The sequence below is a fragment of the Drosophila persimilis genome, unplaced genomic scaffold, assembly GCF_003286085.1.
Source record: "Drosophila persimilis strain 14011-0111.01,24,50 unplaced genomic scaffold, DperRS2 tig00000000-arrow-pilon, whole genome shotgun sequence".
In the NCBI taxonomy this organism is placed as follows: domain Eukaryota; kingdom Metazoa; phylum Arthropoda; class Insecta; order Diptera; family Drosophilidae; genus Drosophila; species Drosophila persimilis.
In genome coordinates, this window is record NW_020825288.1 from 15818236 (window position 1) to 15834636 (window position 16401).

Consider the following 16401-nt stretch of genomic DNA (forward strand, 5'->3'; position numbering starts at 1 on the left):
TTTTCCGGCTCCTATCGATATGCTAGGTATCGCAACATCATCCATCGATTGCAGCTTGAGCTCCTTTGCCAACTTGACTGGAAGTATCGATTCGTCAGTATTTATACGGTATATTTTTTAAATGAGACGGTATGTTTCGGTATATTTCTGAGGGTCGTCGGTATATTTTATCGACAAGAAGCGTCACAACAAAATACAAACACAAACGGCGACCTATTTGAAAAAAATAAACAAACTAGTATGGCCATGGCCGATTTAAAAGCAAGCGAGGGGGATCTCTCCGACTACTATATGCGCCTCAAGAAAATCTTCAGCAACGAAACACGGTTGCAAAGCCGCGAGGCGTCCATCAGCAAACGGAGCTCCAGAGTCCACAAAAATATTAGTGAGTCCCGGCAAGCGTTCATCCTATTTCAGGCATCAATTGGTGTACATTCAACGTGTTTTACAGTTAGTGCCAAGGAGGCCATCGAACGGCAGGAGCGCGACTTTGGCAAGCTGCAAAAAGTGTTGCTGAACCGCAACCAGGAACTGGAACGGAGATTCACCTTGGGCGAGGCATTGGCGCAGCAGCTCGAGGTGACCCGGCAGCGCAACGCGGACATGGAAGCGCAGCTGTTGCGGCACACGACGGAGGGCAGGCAGCGCAGCAACGAGCTGATGGAATGGTTTGTTTCCGGCCTCCAATATTCGATCCAGAAAATGCTCAATTGCGTTTCCTTTATTTTTTTTATTTTGTTAGCATGCACAGTCTCAAGCAGGCAACGGGGACGTACATCAACCATGAGGCGTTGCCGGCGCGTCTCAATGGTGTCAGCGTAGTGCGGGCCGACGACGGCGACATCAAGTTGATACCCTTCTCTTTGGACGGCAACGACGCCGACGGCCTGCACACGCTGTGGCGGTCTCTCCACACCCGCACTGACAATAATGCCAGCAAGTGGCGGAAGCTCATTTCGGACCAGGAGGTGGCTGGGGCCAGTCCAGTTACCCCAAGCGGGAGCGAGAGACCGAAGGCGACGTCGAAGCACAGCAACTTTATGCCGACATCTATAATTGAGATTGATCTCACCTCGCCGACAAATGACGCCTCATGATTTGACTGCCACTCCAGTGCCATTTTTCCGATTAATATTAAATTTGTATAAAGAATAATTAATAAATAATATTTAACTCGTCTTAAGTTAAACACAAATGAGAAATTCCAAAGTCCTCCACTGACCCACAGATCGATCGACATACATCCAATATGTACACTCGAGGCGATCTATGTACATATGTATATAGAAATAAGCATTGTTTAATTGCTCCGGCTTGTGCGCGGCTGCCGCTGCGACTACGGCTGTGTGTGTTCGTGTGCGGATTATCAGGCGAGTGGCACCTACAAAAACGCAACGGCAGAGATTTGACAAGTTCAGTCGGTGTCCAAGCCAGTAGCAGAATGCTCACCGAACTACTCCTGACGATCTGCACGGCGATCTTCCTATATCTCTCGTACAGATATGCCGTTGGTCGGCCAGTCGGCTTTCCGCCGGGTTAGTCTGGATCCAAGGACACCTCCATTGGAGCAGGAGCTAATTCTAAGATTCTCGCTTCTCCGTTCTGCGCCCGCAGGTCCGCCGCGAATCCCCTTCTTTGGCAGCTACCTCTTCCTGCTGCTGATCAACTACAAGTACCTGCACAAGGCCGCCCTCACCCTGACCAGGTGGTACAAGTCGGACATCATTGGCCTCCACGTTGGCAAGTTTCCCGTGGCCGTGGTCCACAGTGGCGAGGGCGTGCGCGAGGTCCTCAACAACCAAGTCTTCGACGGCCGTCCCGGTATCTTCCTCGCGGCCATGCGCGACCCCGGCGACGATGTTCGCGGTAAGATTGAAATCAATCCTGTTTCTCCCGTCCCTTTGTGCCCGAATGGGACGCTGATAAAGCCACTTGAAAATATTGGGGTCGATTGATTCTTAATTGCCTTAGGAAACATTCTTATCATCTCTAATTAAATGGTTTATTGTGCTGCGAGTTGAAAGTATAAATAACTTACTATTATTTTCATCCGTGATGCTGTCAATAGAGTGGCCGTGCGCAAGTCCCACTATGGCTGCGTTAGGCTAGGTAATAATATGATAAGATGTCCTCATGTAGGGATAATATGTACATACATGCATATACTCATGATTAGCACCAACGGGAATCGGATTGAATTTAATTGATTTCTGCTCGGACAGGAATCTTCTTCCAGGAGGGTGCGCTCTGGAAGGAGCAGCGACGCTTCATTCTGCGGTACCTGCGAGACTTTGGCTTCGGCCGGCGCTTTGACGAACTGGAGCTTGTCATCAAGGAGCAGATCACGGACATGCTGGACATGATCCGAAACGGACCGAAATACCCGCACGAGCACCATCTGGTGAAGCCGGGCGGCTACAGGGTGCAGCTGCCGCTGCTCTTCAATCCCTTTTCGGTGAACTGTCACTTCCACGTCGTGTACAACGAGCGCCAGTCGCGTGAGGACATGGCCGGACTGGTGCGCCTGGTCCAGATGGGAATGCAGTTCCAGCGCCACGCCGACGACTACGGCAGGCTGCTGAGCATCATGCCATGGATCCGGCACGTCTGGCCCGAGTGGAGTGGCTACAAGAAGCTCAACGAGTCCAACCAGTTCATGCGCCAGTACTTCGCGGAAATCGTGGACCGCCACATCGAGACCTACGAGGTGGGCAGCGAGCGTAACTTCATTGATCTGTACATCAGCGAGATGAAGAGCTGCCCCGGACACGGCTTCAACCGGGACCAGTTCATCATGGGCCTTCTCGACTTCTCCATCCCAGCCTTCACCGCTGTCGGCGTACAGCTTTCCCTGCTCATCCAGTACCTGATGCTGTACCCCTCGATCATGGAGCGTATCCAGCAGGAGATCGAAGAGGTCGTGGGCTGCGGCCGCCTGCCCACGCTTGAGGATCGGAAGAAAATGCACTACACTGAGGCCACAATCCGCGAGAGCATGCGCATCGAGACACTGGTGCCCTCCGATGTGCCACACAAGGCCCTGGCCGATACTGAGCTCCTGGGCTATCACATACCCAAGGTAAGTGGCGCAGATCCCTTAACGATAATGTATTGACCATTGCTCTCCCTCAATTTACGAAGGATACCATTGTGGTGCCCAGTCTCTATGCCTATCACTCGGATGCGCGAGTCTGGTCGGATCCGGAGCAGTTCCGTCCCGAGCGCTTCCTGGACGACCAGGGCGAGCTCTGCCTCAAGCTGGACGTGTCCTTCCCGTTTGGGGCGGGAAAGAGGCTCTGCGCGGGCGAGACCTTCGCACGGAACATGCTCTTCCTCATGACGGCGGCCATGTGCCAGAACTTCAACTATGTCCTGGCGCCGGGCGACCAACTGCCCGATCTGTCCAAGAACCAGAATGGACTAATAATCACTCCGCCCGATTTCTGGGTGCAGCTGGAGAACCGAAGATGTGGGTGATAGAGAATAGCTTTAAGACAACCCAGACTAATTATTTTATAACGAACAATCCGTGTACAAGTGGTTTGATTTGTGGTGTGATTTGTGGTTTGATTTGTGGTTTGATTTGTGGTTTGATTTGTGGTAAATATATGTAGGTGAAGAGCACTTTTTAGTTGGCATCGCTCTCAGTGTCCGAGTTGGTGTACATAGCCAAAATCATAAGGTCCTGGAAGGAGTCCTCTTCCGAGTCGGAGGAGGGCTGGGTGGTGGCCGGACTGGTGGCCAGCGAAATGACCGGACTGGCGGCCTGCGAAATGGTCGGATTTGAGGGCTCGGACATGCCCATGAAAGAGTGCGGTGTCTGCCATGCCCCGATCTCGTCCTCGAAATTCCCGATGCTGATGCTATCGTTTTCATCCCCGCTCTGCCCTTGGTTCTCCACAACGTCCTCGGGGGATTCTTGGTCCTTGAAATCAAGTTCTGTGAGCTTGCGCAGCCTGTCCACTTCGCAAAGGATCACCTCCTGCTTGCTCACGATGCTTTTCACGAATGCCTGCAGACTCGAAATGGTCGCCTCGTATTGTAGCAGCTTAGTGCGCAGCATACTATTCTCGGCACAGCAAGTGCACCGATTTAGCTCATCGAACATGGCGACCTTCCTGTCGTCCGACTCCGTGCATTTGTTTCTAGGGCAGAGGAGAGTCAGTGAATCTGCAGCGCTTAGATGGCAGTGGAAGCGGAGCACTTACATGGTATTTATATCGGAATGCGTCACATGGGACAGGCAAGAGTTCGACATCTTGAGACTATAAATTTACACCAGTTGTCTCTGTTGATGATTGCTTAGAAGTGCCTAGAAATAGCCCCCAAGTCGGTTTGACAGCTTATAACCGGTGTGCTAGGGTCGAGATATAAGCACTAGATCGAAGGAGGATGGGACTCGCACTCGTCCGTGCTCTCAGCAAACCATGAGGGTCGGAAGAAAATGCACTACACTGAGGCCACAATCCGCGAGAGCATGCGCATCGAGACACTGGTGCCCTCCGATGTGCCGCACAAGGCCCTGGCCGATACTGAGCTCCTGGGCTATCACATACCCAAGGTAAGTGGCGCAGATACCTTAACGATAATGCATTGACCATTGCTCTCCCTCTCTCTACGAAGGATACCATTGTTGTGCCCAGTCTCTATGCCTATCACTCGGATGCGCGAGTCTGGTCGGATGCGGAGCAGTTCCGTCCCGAGCGCTTCCTGGACGACCAGGGCGAGCTCTGCCTCAAGCTGGACGTGTCCTTCCCGTTTGGGGCGGGAAAGCGGCTCTGCGCGGGCGAGACCTTCGCACGGAACATGCTCTTCCTCATGACGGCGCCCATGTGCCAGAACTTCAACTATGTCCTGGCGCCCGATCTGTCCGAGAACCAGAATGGGCTAATAATCACTCCGCCCGATTTCTGGGTGCAGCTGGAGAACCGAAGATGTGGGTGATAGAGAATAGCTTTAAGACAACCAAGACTAAGTATTTTATAACGAACAATCCGTGTACATGTGGTTTGATTTGTGGTTTGATTTGTGGTAAATATATGTAGGTGAAGAGCACTCTTTAGTTGGCATCGCTCTCAGTGTCCGAGTTGGTGTACATAGCCAAAATCATAAGGTCCTGGAAGGAGTCCTCTTCCGAGTCGGAGGAGGGCTGGGAGGTGGCCGGACAGGTGTCCAGCGAAATGACCGGACTGGCGGCCTGCGAAATGGTCGGATTTGAGGGCACGGACATGCCCATGAAAGAGTGTGGTGTCTGCCATGCCCCTATCTCGTCGTCGAAATTCCCGATGCTGATGCTATCGTTTTCATCCCCGCTCTGCCCTGGGTTCTCCACAACGTCCTCGGGGGATTCTTGGTCCTTGAAATCAAATTCTGTGAGCTTGCGCAGCCTGTCCACTTCGCAAAGGATCACCTCCTGCTTGCTCACGATGCTTTTCACGAACGCCTCCAGACTCGAAATGGTCGCCTCGTATTGTAGCAGCTTAGTGCGCAGCATACTATTCTCGGCACAGCAAGTGCACCGATTTAGCTCATCGAACATGGCGACCTTCCTGTCGTCCGACTCCGTGCATTTGTTTCTGGGGCAGAGGAGAGTCAGTGAAGCTGCAGCCCTTAGGTGGCAGCGGAAGCGGAGCACTTACATGGTATTTATATCGGAATGCCTCTCATGGGACAGGCAAGAGTTCGACATCTTGAGACTATAAATTTACACCAGTTGTCTCTGTTGATTATTGTTTAGAAGTGCCTAGAAATAGCCCCCAAGTCGGTTTGACAGTTTGACAGCTTATAACCGGGGTGCTAGGGTCGAGATATAAGCACTAGATCGACCTTCGCACTCAATCGGAACATAAATGTCTGGCATCCGAAAGGAAATCGCACGATTGCCTGTATTTTCGGTTCCGATCTCCAATAGAATGATAACCCATAATAGACTTTTTCTGCAATTAAGAACAAAGAGTCGCAGGCCCCTTAGAAGCCATAAAAGTCAACGAACCAATTTTAATAACTTGAGTAGTGCATACATATAAAGATTATCTTGCCGCAGAACCAAACCCAAAGCAACTGATATTGAGTCAGTTCTGTACAGGTGTCAATCAACAATTAACACACGATCTTAAGAGGTTCCCCAAAATATGCGTATCGCAAGGTATCGCCAATGTTGATAATTCTGCCAGCGAAGCAGATTAAACAGGTCGGCTGCCTCGACAATGAAGTACTCTACCCCGTTAATGGGGTATTGGACTATTGTGGTACTGTAATTATTAGAGAGAGATTTTTAAATAGTCTCTGCTTAATATGTATTTTACAATACATTCAGAAATCCCAATCTATCCATCAAGTAACCTAAGCCACCTAAGTCTGACATAATTTTAATAATGTAGTTTCAGGATTGAAATATTTTATATATGAACAAGTTTCACGCGTTATCTAAAGCAGTTTCTAAAGTGGGCACGGCACAAATTCCGAATTTTGAAAAAAAACAACAAAACACTCTTATCGGCAAGAGTCGAAACGAGTATCCAGGGGCGGATTGACCCTAAGGCAAAATAGTCAATTGCCTGGGGCCCCCTATTAAAAAGGGTGCCTGCAAACAGGAAAATGTTTAAAGGCATATAACTTTTGTTCAGTTGGAAGGACTTAAAAGTTTGTTACTGAAAGCTGTGCTTTAGAAATCCAACATTGTAGAGGACAATACTACGACAACGCATCAAGCATGTCTGGAAAGTAGAAGCAAGAATTTTGAGCTTGAATGAAAATGCCATCTATGTTCCCAGCTCACTTAATTTGGTCGGAAATCATGGTGTGAGGTGCTCTTTTGATGTAGTAGATTTTTTCAATAATGCAGAAATTTTCTTAAATTTTTAAAATAAAATTGAAATGAGAAAACGTTGAAATCATTTTCAAAAACACTCTGCAAAGCGCATTTGAATTCGACGAACATGGTTTACGATTTATTTGATATCATATTAGAGACTCTAGAAAACATTGCTGATGACGAATCACAAAATACACTCTTTTAGAGGCGATTTTCATCGCGAATAAAATTCCAAAATTCGAATATGGTCTCATGTTCGATTATTTCGAGGAAAAAACTAAACAATTATTTCCGAATCGATACAGAAATCGTAACACGTACTAGTTATAGTAGAGTTCGACATCTTGAGACTATAAATTTACACCAGTTGTCTCTGTTGATGATTGTTTAGAAGTGCCTAGAAATAGCCCCCAAGTCGGTTTGACAGTTTGACAGCTTATGACCGGGGTGCTAGGGTCGAGATATAAGCACTAGATCGAAGGAGGATGGGACTCGCACTCGTCCGTGCTCTCAGCAAAGCATGAGGATCGGAAGAAAATGCACTACACTGAGGCCACAATCCGCGAGAGCATGCGCATCGAGACACTGGTGCCCTCCGATGTGCCGCACAAGGCCCTGGCCGATACTGAGCTCCTGGGCTATCACATACCCAAGGTAAGTGGCGCAGATCCCTTAACGATAATGCATTGACCATTGCTCTCCCTCTCTCTACGAAGGATACCATTGTGGTGCCCAGTCTCTATGCCTATCACTCGGATGCGCGAGTCTGGTCGGATCCGGAGCAGTTCCGTCCCGAGCGCTTCCTGGACGTTTGGGGCGGGAAAGCGGCTCTGCGCGGGCGAGACCTTCGCACGGAACATGCTCTTCCTCATGACGGCGCCCATGTGCCAGAACTTCAACTATGTCCTGGCGCCCGATCTGTCCGAGAACCAGAATGGGCTAATAATCACTCCGCCCGATTTCTGGGTGCAGCTGGAGAACCGAAGATGTGGGTGATAGAGAATAGGTTTAAGACAACCAAGACTAAGTATTTTATAACGAACAATCCGTGTACATGTGGTTTGATTTGTGGTTTGATTTGTGGTAAATATATGTAGGTGAAGAGCACTCTTTAGTTGGCATCGCTCTCAGTGTCCGAGTTGGTGTACATAGCCAAAATCATAAGGTCCTGGAAGGAGTCCTCTTCCGAGTCGGAGGAGGGCTGGGAGGTGGCCGGACAGGTGTCCAGCGAAATGACCGGACTGGCGGCCTGCGAAATGGTCGGATTTGAGGGCACGGACATGCCCATGACAGAGTGTGGTGTCTGCCATGCCCCGATCTCGTCGTCGAAATTCCCGATGCTGATGCTATCGTTTTCATCCCCGCTCTGCCCTGGGTTCTCCACAACGTCCTCGGGGGATTCTTGGTCCTTGAAATCAAATTCTGTGAGCTTGCGCAGCCTGTCCACTTCGCAAAGGATCACCTCCTGCTTGCTCACGATGCTTTTCACGAACGCCTCCAGACTCGCAATGGTCGCCTCGTATTGTAGGAGCTTAGTGCGCAGCATACTATTCTCGGCACAGCAAGTGCACCGATTTAGCTCATCGAACATGGCGACCTTCCTGTCGTCCGACTCCGTGCATTTGTTTCTGGGGCAGAGGAGAGTCAGTGAAGCTGCAGCCCTTAGGTGGCAGCGGAAGCGGAGCACTTACATGGTATTTATATCGGAATGCCTCTCATGGGACAGGCAAGAGTTCGACATCTTGAGACTATAAATTTACACCAGTTGTCTCTGTTGATTATTGTTTAGAAGTGCCTAGAAATAGCCCCCAAGTCGGTTTGACAGTTTGACAGCTTATAACCGGGGTGCTAGGGTCGAGATATAAGCACTAGATCGACCTTCGCACTCAATCGGAACATACATGTCTGGCATCCGAAAGGGAATCGCACGATTGCCTGTATTTTCGGTTCCGATCTCCAATAGAATGATAACCCATAATAGACTTTTTCTGCAATTAAGAACAAAGAGTCGCAGGCCCCTTAGAAGCCATAAAAGTCAACGAACCAATTTTAATAACTTGAGTAGTGCATACATATAAAGATTATCTTGCCGCAGAACCAAACCCAAAGCAACTGATATTGAGTCAGTTCTGTACAGGTGTCAATCAACAATTAACACACGATCTTAAGAGGTTCCCCAAAATATGCGTATCGCAAGGTATCGCCAATGTTGATAATTCTGCCAGCGAAGCAGATTAAACAGGTCGGCTGCCTCGACAATGAAGTACTCTACCCCGTTAATGGGGTATTGGACTATTGTGGTACTGTAATTATTAGAGAGAGATTTTTAAATAGTCTCTGCTTAATATGTATTTTACAATACATTCAGAAATCCCAATCTATCCATCAAGTAACCTAAGCCACCTAAGTCTGACATAATTTTAATAATGTAGTTTCAGGATTGAAATATTTTATATATGAACAAGTTTCACGCGTTATCTAAAGCAGTTTCTAAAGTGGGCACGGCACAAATTCCGAATTTTGAAAAAAAACAACAAAACACTCTTATCGGCAAGAGTCGAAACGAGTATCCAGGGGCGGATTGACCCTAAGGCAAAATAGTCAATTGCCTGGGGCCCCCTATTAAAAAGGGTGCCTGCAAACAGGAAAATGTTTAAAGGCATATAACTTTTGTTCAGTTGGAAGGACTTAAAAGTTTGTTACTGAAAGCTGTGCTTTAGAAATCCAACATTGTAGAGGACAATACTACGACAACGCATCAAGCATGTCTGGAAAGTAGAAGCAAGAATTTTGAGCTTGAATGAAAATGCCATCTATGTTCCCAGCTCACTTAATTTGGTCGGAAATCATGGTGTGAGGTGCTCTTTTGATGTAGTAGATTTTTTCAATAATGCAGAAATTTTCTTAAATTTTTAAAATAAAATTGAAATGAGAAAACGTTGAAATCATTTTCAAAAACACTCTGCAAAGCGCATTTGAATTCGACGAACATGGTTTACGATTTATTTGATATCATATTAGAGACTCTAGAAAACATTGCTGATGACGAATCACAAAATACACTCTTTTAGAGGCGATTTTCATCGCGAATAAAATTCCAAAATTCGAATATGGTCTCATGTTCGATTATTTCGAGGAAAAAACTAAACAATTATTTCCGAATCGATACAGAAATCGTAACACGTACTAGTTATAGAAAAAAAAACAACCTAACGACGAAGTGCTAGAGTGAAATTTTTACATCACGATAATTTCAGGACAGATTTTCGATAATCGATCATTTTCCACCGAAATCAAACGCCTCATCGAAAGTGTATATAGAGTTTCGAAGAGATTTGCATATCTAATCAACTGTTCTTTAAGCGATGAAGACCTCCACAAAGCTACGTACAATAGATTAGTAAGTTTTTGTTCTAGAGATTTGGAGGAAGTTATCATCAAACTGAAACAGTTCCAACCGTAAACTCCAGATACACTGATGTACAAAAAAGACATAGTCATTTGTTCAAGATTCTAGTGAAAGATAAATTAGCAGATGTACTTTCAAATACGGAAGTAGCTCTTCGGATTACAAATTGTTGATCCGGCCCTGCGAGCATCAATGTGACTCGTCATGTAAGTGACCTGTATTTTGTTTACGCATTCGTGAGACCTAGCCTCGACCGGCTTCGGTTTTCTTTCGATTATGATTTATGGTCATTTAAAAAGTGAATATTGATTTTATGCATAATATTTAATATTTAATGACACTGCCAAAAAGTTACCTTTTCCAAACTCGATTTCAACACTTTGATCTGGATCCGTGTCAAACGTAGACAGACCCTTATTGGGTTTTGTAATCTGTCCAAGTAGTGGACTTTAGCCACATTCAAGGGCTACGTAGAACTTGGGCGGTAGAGGCCCCTAAAAGATTTATGTTCAAATGCTTTCAATATTATTTTTGAAACACACCTTCCTTGAGCGCAATAATATTTACTTAATTCATATTAAAATTCAAGAGAGGAAATAGATCCAATTTTGTGATTTGACGACAGTATATCTACACAGTATATAAATGACTGGAGTTTCTGGTTTTAAGATGACTTATCCGTTGGCCTTAGTTTATTGTGACGTATTTTACAATTCGGTTAAAACTGTCTGCTTAGCCCGCCAATAAGCTAAGCAGTTCAACTTGAAACTTAGGCTAGTTTGTAATTATTGTTATTCGTATCATACGTATGGTGTATAAGCGAGAGTCCCTCCAGTGTTCGTCCCCATATATTGCTTCGAATCCTAAATATCAGCTTAAAGACTACATGATTTCTATTCACGTTGGCCACGGACCTCGATCCATGCCAGTTATTGGCTAATACTGGCAGCTCCACTCCACCACTCTACCCAAAGCGGAAGAAGGAGATCCCGATCCCCATCAGTACCCTGGGCGTTGCCGCTCCTCACAACGCTAGTGTCCAATCGAATTTATGGGTTGTTTGGTGCTTCTCTATGGTCTATCTCGGATCTCTTCAATAGTAGGCCTGCTTAATGGCCGCACTAGTGATCAGGAATGCGGAGCCTATCAGCATGAAGGTGATGATTTTGAGAGCACTGGGTCTACCGGAAGAATCTGTGGGAATACAAAACGGTGCAAATGTAAGCGACTGGATAGTTTAAGGCTTAAGGCCTAACAAATATTTAGCTCAAAGATTTGTTACCATTATTTAGAATAAATAGTCAATAATCCTTACTTTTCTTGTTGGGCATTACGCGAATACATTGCTTCTGATCCGTGTTCGTCTGATAGCCGAATTTACACTGGCAGACAGAGTTGCGGCATTCCACATTCTCGGGATCCTTCTCAACGTGGCATTCGGTGGCCTTCGTGCAGGACTCGCCGAGTTCTATGGAACAAGTCAACATTAAATAAGGGTCGATATGGCTTTACAGCAGAATTGTATAGGTACCGCGCTTCGTTTCACAGACTCCGTTCTTCTCGTGCTGTTCATCCGAGCAGGCGCACTTGCCCTCCACGCTGCAGCTGGCCAGCAGCGGCTTGCACTGCTCATCCTCAATGCACTCGTCCTCCAGTTCCTCAGCTGTAAATGGATAAAGCAGGCTGAGTTTACAAGTGTACTGAGGGGAGAATGCTTCTGGTTGTACGAACCTTCCTGGAGGCACTGGTCCTTGAAGTGGACGTAGCCCTTGCGGCATTGGCAGGAGCGCGTCTGCTCCTCGGAGTCCTTGCTGGTGCAAGCCGTGTTGTCCGGTATGCACTCGTCGTCCTCGGAGCACTCAGCGCCAATGCCCCGCACACAGGTCTCATCCTTCTCCATGTAGTTGTCCGTACAGACACACAAGCGGTTCGAGCACACTGAATGGTCGACAGGACAGGCATCGTTGGAGTCGCACTCAGCCCCCAGGCCGTGCTTGTACTCGCACAGCTGTTTGATGGCGTCGTACAGGGCGTACTCCTCGCAGGTGCACCGCCTGGGTATCTCTGGGTGGCAATAGGAGGCTCCGAACGGGCTGCACTGGCTGTTCGATGTGCAGGACAGGTGATACTGAATGGCTGTCGGACGAGTGGAGATCAGTCACGGAGTCATAAGGTTAGAGGTGGTTGGGGAAAGTTTTTATATCCACTTACGTTTCCTGCAGTTGCGCAGATCGCGCTCGTAGAAGTAGTTCTTTTGGCATACGCAGGACTTGGACAGCTCATCGAACTCGTACTCGCACTCGTCCGTGCTCTCAGCTATCTCCCCGAGCTCTGTGGGACCAAAAACACTGGTCAGTTAATGTCCGGAAAGGTTACAGCTATTCAGTACCCACCCGCAAAGCATTTCCCGTTGCGTGCATAGTAGCCCTGGCGGCAGAGGCACACTTTGTTGGTGCAGATCGAGTGCGGCAGGCCCGTGCAGGTCTTTCCATTTTCCGTGCAACTGCTACCATCTAAGGTACACAATACCGGGAATCGTTAGGCTTCGATCAATCGGAGAACTAAGCCGGGCATACTCACACTTCTTCTCTTCGGCATCCTCGTCGTCCCGGCTTGAGCCCAGCGTTGAATATGTCTTGATATCCTCGTCATCGAAGCGGAAGAGGGCGGGCAGACGGCGGCGATAGTTGTGGGTGGAGTTCCGGCGGCTGCGGCTCCGACTCCGGCTGCTGGTGCTGGTGGAGGTGGTGGCTGTGGCCACATTCCTCACGCTGCGTCCCAAATCCTTCAGGTCACGCAGCTCGTACTTCTCGATGCTGGTCTGAACGGCGATCTCGTGGGAGCGCGGCGATATCAGAGCCTCCGTTTCGCCATTGGTCAGCGAGAAGGATACCTGGGCGGCGGCATCGACGTGTGTGGGGGGCGGGGGGGCGTGCACGAAGGCCTTGGTTAGCTGCCGCCGGAAAAACGATGAGGTCTCCGCCGTGGGCTCCTCTGTCGTCTCTGTGATGGCCTCGGTTGTGTCGTCGTCGTCGCCGTCGTTGTCGTTGATGGTGGGGGTGGTGTCGGTGTCGCCCGATGTGGCCTCGGTGCCGGGAGTTGTGCCAATCTCGTCCACATAGGTGCATACTAGACCCACGCACTCGGCACCAGCGCCCAGTGCATCACAGTCCTCATTAACGACGCAGGCATCGTTTTCTTCTGGAGAAGGTAAGAGTCAGGATTGGTAACAGTTCGGGCTTGAGGGTGGCTCAAGGATTACTCACCCATTGATTTGCGACGGCATATGTTTCCATATCTGTTATAATAGCCATTTGCACAGCCGCAAACGTTTTGCTGACAGCTGACAGATGCACGATCGTAGCCAAAGTAGCAGTCCAAGTCCTGCAATCAGCCGGATATCAGTACAAGGATATTGAAATGGTATAGAGAGAGCACTCACCGTGTCGCAGGACTCGCCGAGTCCGTTCAGTGGCCTACACTTGCCACGCAGATAGGTTTGGCCATCGGCGCAATCGCAGACCCCGGCTTTACAGTTGGCTCCCGTTGGCATAAGATTGCATTGAACGGTATCGTCGCATGTGTCACCAATGAGTGACGTCGTCAGGCATCGCGTGAAGTCCGCCGAGAGCACCGCGTCGAAGGAGGGGCACTCGCACTGGCCGGTGGCCGAGTCGCAGCTGGAGCCGTCAGCTGTGCAGTCCGCCTCGCTTTCACATGGCCAAAAAACGGCCGAGACGCCTCCTTCGCCTGCAACGATTGAATCATGCAGTTGAAAAATGTCTTTTTAATAATCGGAGACGAAAGGTAGTCCCTGTTTTCACCACGCCCCTTGCCCAAACTCGGATATATCGACCTACTTTCACCCGAACAGGCTGCATCCACAGCTACAGTTCCCACAATCAATTGCTAATTGATTGAGCAGCCTCGTCAATCTTTGAGCTCACGCCCACTTATCTAGCTGTTCGGCTGATTATGCACCCGCATAAAAGACCAGCCGTTCCCCGTCCTTTCATCCTGCCCTCTTGGCTCCGGCTTCCTCCCGGCACGCAAGTCGCCGCGTGTCCGGGGCACAAATTTATTACGTATACGCCAACGACTTCCGGACGAGGTTGCGGCAAACGCAAAAATTTCCATGCAAAACAGTATCAACCACAATGAGAATACGGCACAGGATGGGATGAGAGCTGGAACTTGCCCGGCGCTCTGCCACTTTAATTTCCATTTTCCGTGGCCGGCGAAACAATTTTTCAAAGCGAGAAAGACCTTGGGCTTGCGGCTGGAGAGACCTTTCGTGAGACAGGCTTTGCTGGACACGGGGACCAGTGCCAGGGTGCGGATGTGGGTGTGGGTATGGGTCAACAGGGCAAGGTACGAGTACTTGACCTTGATTGCGTTTGCATTAATTACTCCGGTTCTTTCTTTAATGTTATGACTGCCGTTTGCCTCCGATACTCCGATACTCCGATACTCGTATTTGTACACCAATTTGGGCTGCCCTTTCGCTTTCGCCGGCCTCACACCCGACTAATCGGGGCTTCAATTCCATTACTGGAAATTACTCACAACATTTTTGTATGGCTGTCGGCCTGTATGGACTAACTATATGATTTTCTCAACTCGTTTACCTTGTGGATGGAGCACTACACACAGGACGCCGAGCGTCAGGATCCACTTGAGGTTTGACATTTTCCCCTTTTTGTTCTGGCCCTGATTTTCACGAACTGCTGGCAAAAGTGGCAGAAAGACAACTGAACTTTTCTGGTGGGGATTGGGCACGTCTGTCCGACCCGTCCCGTCGCTCGAGTGTTCGATTCCGGTTAATCTTATCTGAGGCAGCCAGCCCCGTACCAGTCATAAAAATACTAAAACATCGATGATTAACCGGTGGCAATTGGAGTGCTGGGCCCGGACAGTGGACGGTGGCTTTACCAGATAATCCTCACATTCATATCCCATTTTCAGTTTGCCAATTTCACCGAAGTTGGTTGCCAAGGATACAGTAATTACCCACTTTGTTGGACAATCTGCCCCGTTCGTCACTCTGGCGTTCGTCCAGCATGCGCCAATCGGTATCAGTAGCGATAGAAAAACCTCACTTATCAGACTCTAACACCTGGCTGTGCACACCTGTTCACCCCTTTAATGAGTGTGGTAAAAGTTAAACCTTTTTTTTGTTATTTAAAAGAGCTAAGTTGATAATGGTGAGGCGGCAAATATTTATCACCGATTAAGGTTGTTACAGTTTAAGACAAATTTGTTTCGAGCTGTATGTATAAAACTCGTATACGAGTATACAATAATCTATGAATCACTCATTCACTTAGCTTTCATTGATAAGATGCTTTAAGCATCAAATTTGATTACTTTTACCTTTATACCTGCAGACAGAGGGCGCACGGGGCTTAAATTCTCTTTCCACCTGCTCATTCGGCATCTGTATGTTCAGCTCATCTGGGTCCCTGAATTCTATATCGAACACAAAGGCGCCGAAACGACGTACTTGTCGGTCCGATAATTTTCTAGCATCATTTTCTTTAGCGACTCAAAAAATCGATCCCCTCGAACAAGCGAATCCCCAATAGCTTTCTTACATCAATTCCTTTTTGATATTCCCTCTATCCTTCTCTCTCCCAGACACCTGAGCCTGAGACGAGACTTCTCCGCGCTCAGGCCACGCTCACAGCGAATACCTATTAAAAGAATAACGGATTGCTCTCCTGCATAGTTTCCGTCTCTCCTCTTACTTATTTCTGTACTTCTTCTATAATTTCTACTTGACATAAACATACATAATGACATACCAGCATACCCAGCAAACCAACAAACGTGCCTTTTGTGAGAGGCCCGCAAAAAGCTCGCGAAATGCCCGCAAGTGATCCGTTTCCATTTCCGAATCCAAATGCGAGCGTTTTTTCGGGTTAAGTCTCGCTTTGGACAAATATTGCTGTCGAGCAATTTAATTTATATCTCTTTCTGTACACAAGCTTTGGCTTTGTAATAATATATAAAGCACATTACCAATTCTGTGCATAAAAATGATTGAAATATTACTGTTTAAAAAGTCGGAGATCCAATTGCAATTAAAAGTCAAATCATTCGTTGCATATCCGGCAAACTTCAAGAGGTAGCCCAACTCCCAACTCCAATAGTTATACAATTTTTGTTCATTGTGTAT

The 16401-nt window shown here is 47.9% G+C and overlaps 6 protein-coding genes and 1 pseudogene across 6 annotated transcripts; 3 read left to right on the forward strand and 4 right to left on the reverse strand.

The window, feature by feature from the left end:
* The first annotated feature begins 193 nt into the window (after nucleotides 1-193).
* Nucleotides 194-1202, forward strand: LOC6587440 (kinetochore protein Spc25). Its single transcript, XM_002013834.2, has 3 exons — nucleotides 194-385; nucleotides 452-668; nucleotides 743-1202. Exons 1-3 carry the CDS (start codon nucleotides 241-243, stop codon nucleotides 1095-1097), a joined length of 717 nt encoding a protein of 238 aa, XP_002013870.2. The 5' UTR covers nucleotides 194-240; the 3' UTR covers nucleotides 1098-1202.
* A 235-nt stretch (nucleotides 1203-1437) lies between these two features.
* Nucleotides 1438-3624, forward strand: LOC6587400 (probable cytochrome P450 304a1). The gene is made up of 4 exons (XM_002013835.2): nucleotides 1438-1535; nucleotides 1615-1866; nucleotides 2223-3079; nucleotides 3142-3624. Exons 1-4 carry the CDS (start codon nucleotides 1442-1444, stop codon nucleotides 3475-3477), a joined length of 1539 nt encoding a protein of 512 aa, XP_002013871.1. The 5' UTR covers nucleotides 1438-1441; the 3' UTR covers nucleotides 3478-3624.
* Nucleotides 3485-4289, reverse strand: LOC6587250. Its single transcript, XM_002013836.2, has 2 exons — nucleotides 4209-4289; nucleotides 3485-4145 (listed from the first exon to the last, which is right to left on the reverse strand). Exons 1-2 carry the CDS (start codon nucleotides 4256-4258, stop codon nucleotides 3629-3631), a joined length of 567 nt encoding a protein of 188 aa, XP_002013872.2. The 5' UTR covers nucleotides 4259-4289; the 3' UTR covers nucleotides 3485-3628.
* A 662-nt stretch (nucleotides 4290-4951) lies between these two features.
* On the reverse strand, nucleotides 4952-5762 carry LOC113564895. Its single transcript, XM_026984140.1, has 2 exons — nucleotides 5640-5762; nucleotides 4952-5576 (listed from the first exon to the last, which is right to left on the reverse strand). Exons 1-2 carry the CDS (start codon nucleotides 5687-5689, stop codon nucleotides 5060-5062), a joined length of 567 nt encoding a protein of 188 aa, XP_026839941.1. The 5' UTR covers nucleotides 5690-5762; the 3' UTR covers nucleotides 4952-5059.
* Nucleotides 5763-7058: 1296 nt separating this feature from the next.
* LOC6587428 lies at nucleotides 7059-7810 on the forward strand (annotated as a pseudogene).
* An 11-nt stretch (nucleotides 7811-7821) lies between these two features.
* On the reverse strand, nucleotides 7822-8629 carry LOC6588630. Its single transcript, XM_002013838.2, has 2 exons — nucleotides 8506-8629; nucleotides 7822-8442 (listed from the first exon to the last, which is right to left on the reverse strand). The coding sequence occupies exons 1-2, from the start codon at nucleotides 8553-8555 to the stop codon at nucleotides 7926-7928; spliced, it is 567 nt and encodes a 188-aa protein (XP_002013874.2). The 5' UTR covers nucleotides 8556-8629; the 3' UTR covers nucleotides 7822-7925.
* A 2263-nt stretch (nucleotides 8630-10892) lies between these two features.
* LOC6587463 (cell death abnormality protein 1) lies at nucleotides 10893-14933 on the reverse strand. The gene is made up of 10 exons (XM_002013839.2): nucleotides 14852-14933; nucleotides 13666-13973; nucleotides 13490-13607; nucleotides 12804-13424; nucleotides 12617-12736; nucleotides 12435-12554; nucleotides 11955-12359; nucleotides 11755-11886; nucleotides 11539-11691; nucleotides 10893-11417 (listed from the first exon to the last, which is right to left on the reverse strand). Exons 1-10 carry the CDS (start codon nucleotides 14910-14912, stop codon nucleotides 11317-11319), a joined length of 2139 nt encoding a protein of 712 aa, XP_002013875.1. The 5' UTR covers nucleotides 14913-14933; the 3' UTR covers nucleotides 10893-11316.
* Nucleotides 14934-16401: the final 1468 nt, after the last annotated feature.

Excerpts from the sequence above, each read along its gene's own strand:
- LOC6587400 (XM_002013835.2), top strand. The coding sequence starts at position 1,442 with ATGCTCACCGAACTACTCCTGACGATCTGCACGGCGATCTTCCTATAT. Across the intron at positions 1,867-2,222 it reads CCCCGGCGACGATGTTCGCG|GAATCTTCTTCCAGGAGGGT; the intron begins GTAAGATTGAAA and ends CTGCTCGGACAG. Across the intron at positions 3,080-3,141 it reads TGGGCTATCACATACCCAAG|GATACCATTGTGGTGCCCAG; the intron begins GTAAGTGGCGCA and ends CAATTTACGAAG.
- LOC6587463 (XM_002013839.2), bottom strand. The coding sequence starts at position 14,912 with ATGTCAAACCTCAAGTGGATCCTGACGCTCGGCGTCCTGTGTGTAGTG. Across the intron at positions 13,974-14,851 it reads TGTAGTGCTCCATCCACAAG|GCGAAGGAGGCGTCTCGGCC; the intron begins GTAAACGAGTTG and ends CAATCGTTGCAG. Across the intron at positions 13,608-13,665 it reads TCGGCGAGTCCTGCGACACG|GACTTGGACTGCTACTTTGG; the intron begins GTGAGTGCTCTC and ends GGCTGATTGCAG.
- LOC6587440 (XM_002013834.2), top strand. The coding sequence starts at position 241 with ATGGCCATGGCCGATTTAAAAGCAAGCGAGGGGGATCTCTCCGACTAC. Across the intron at positions 386-451 it reads CAGAGTCCACAAAAATATTA|TTAGTGCCAAGGAGGCCATC; the intron begins GTGAGTCCCGGC and ends CGTGTTTTACAG. Across the intron at positions 669-742 it reads AGCAACGAGCTGATGGAATG|CATGCACAGTCTCAAGCAGG; the intron begins GTTTGTTTCCGG and ends TTATTTTGTTAG.
- LOC6587250 (XM_002013836.2), bottom strand. The coding sequence starts at position 4,258 with ATGTCGAACTCTTGCCTGTCCCATGTGACGCATTCCGATATAAATACC. Across the intron at positions 4,146-4,208 it reads CATTCCGATATAAATACCAT|AAACAAATGCACGGAGTCGG; the intron begins GTAAGTGCTCCG and ends CCTCTGCCCTAG.
- LOC113564895 (XM_026984140.1), bottom strand. The coding sequence starts at position 5,689 with ATGTCGAACTCTTGCCTGTCCCATGAGAGGCATTCCGATATAAATACC. Across the intron at positions 5,577-5,639 it reads CATTCCGATATAAATACCAT|AAACAAATGCACGGAGTCGG; the intron begins GTAAGTGCTCCG and ends CCTCTGCCCCAG.
- LOC6588630 (XM_002013838.2), bottom strand. The coding sequence starts at position 8,555 with ATGTCGAACTCTTGCCTGTCCCATGAGAGGCATTCCGATATAAATACC. Across the intron at positions 8,443-8,505 it reads CATTCCGATATAAATACCAT|AAACAAATGCACGGAGTCGG; the intron begins GTAAGTGCTCCG and ends CCTCTGCCCCAG.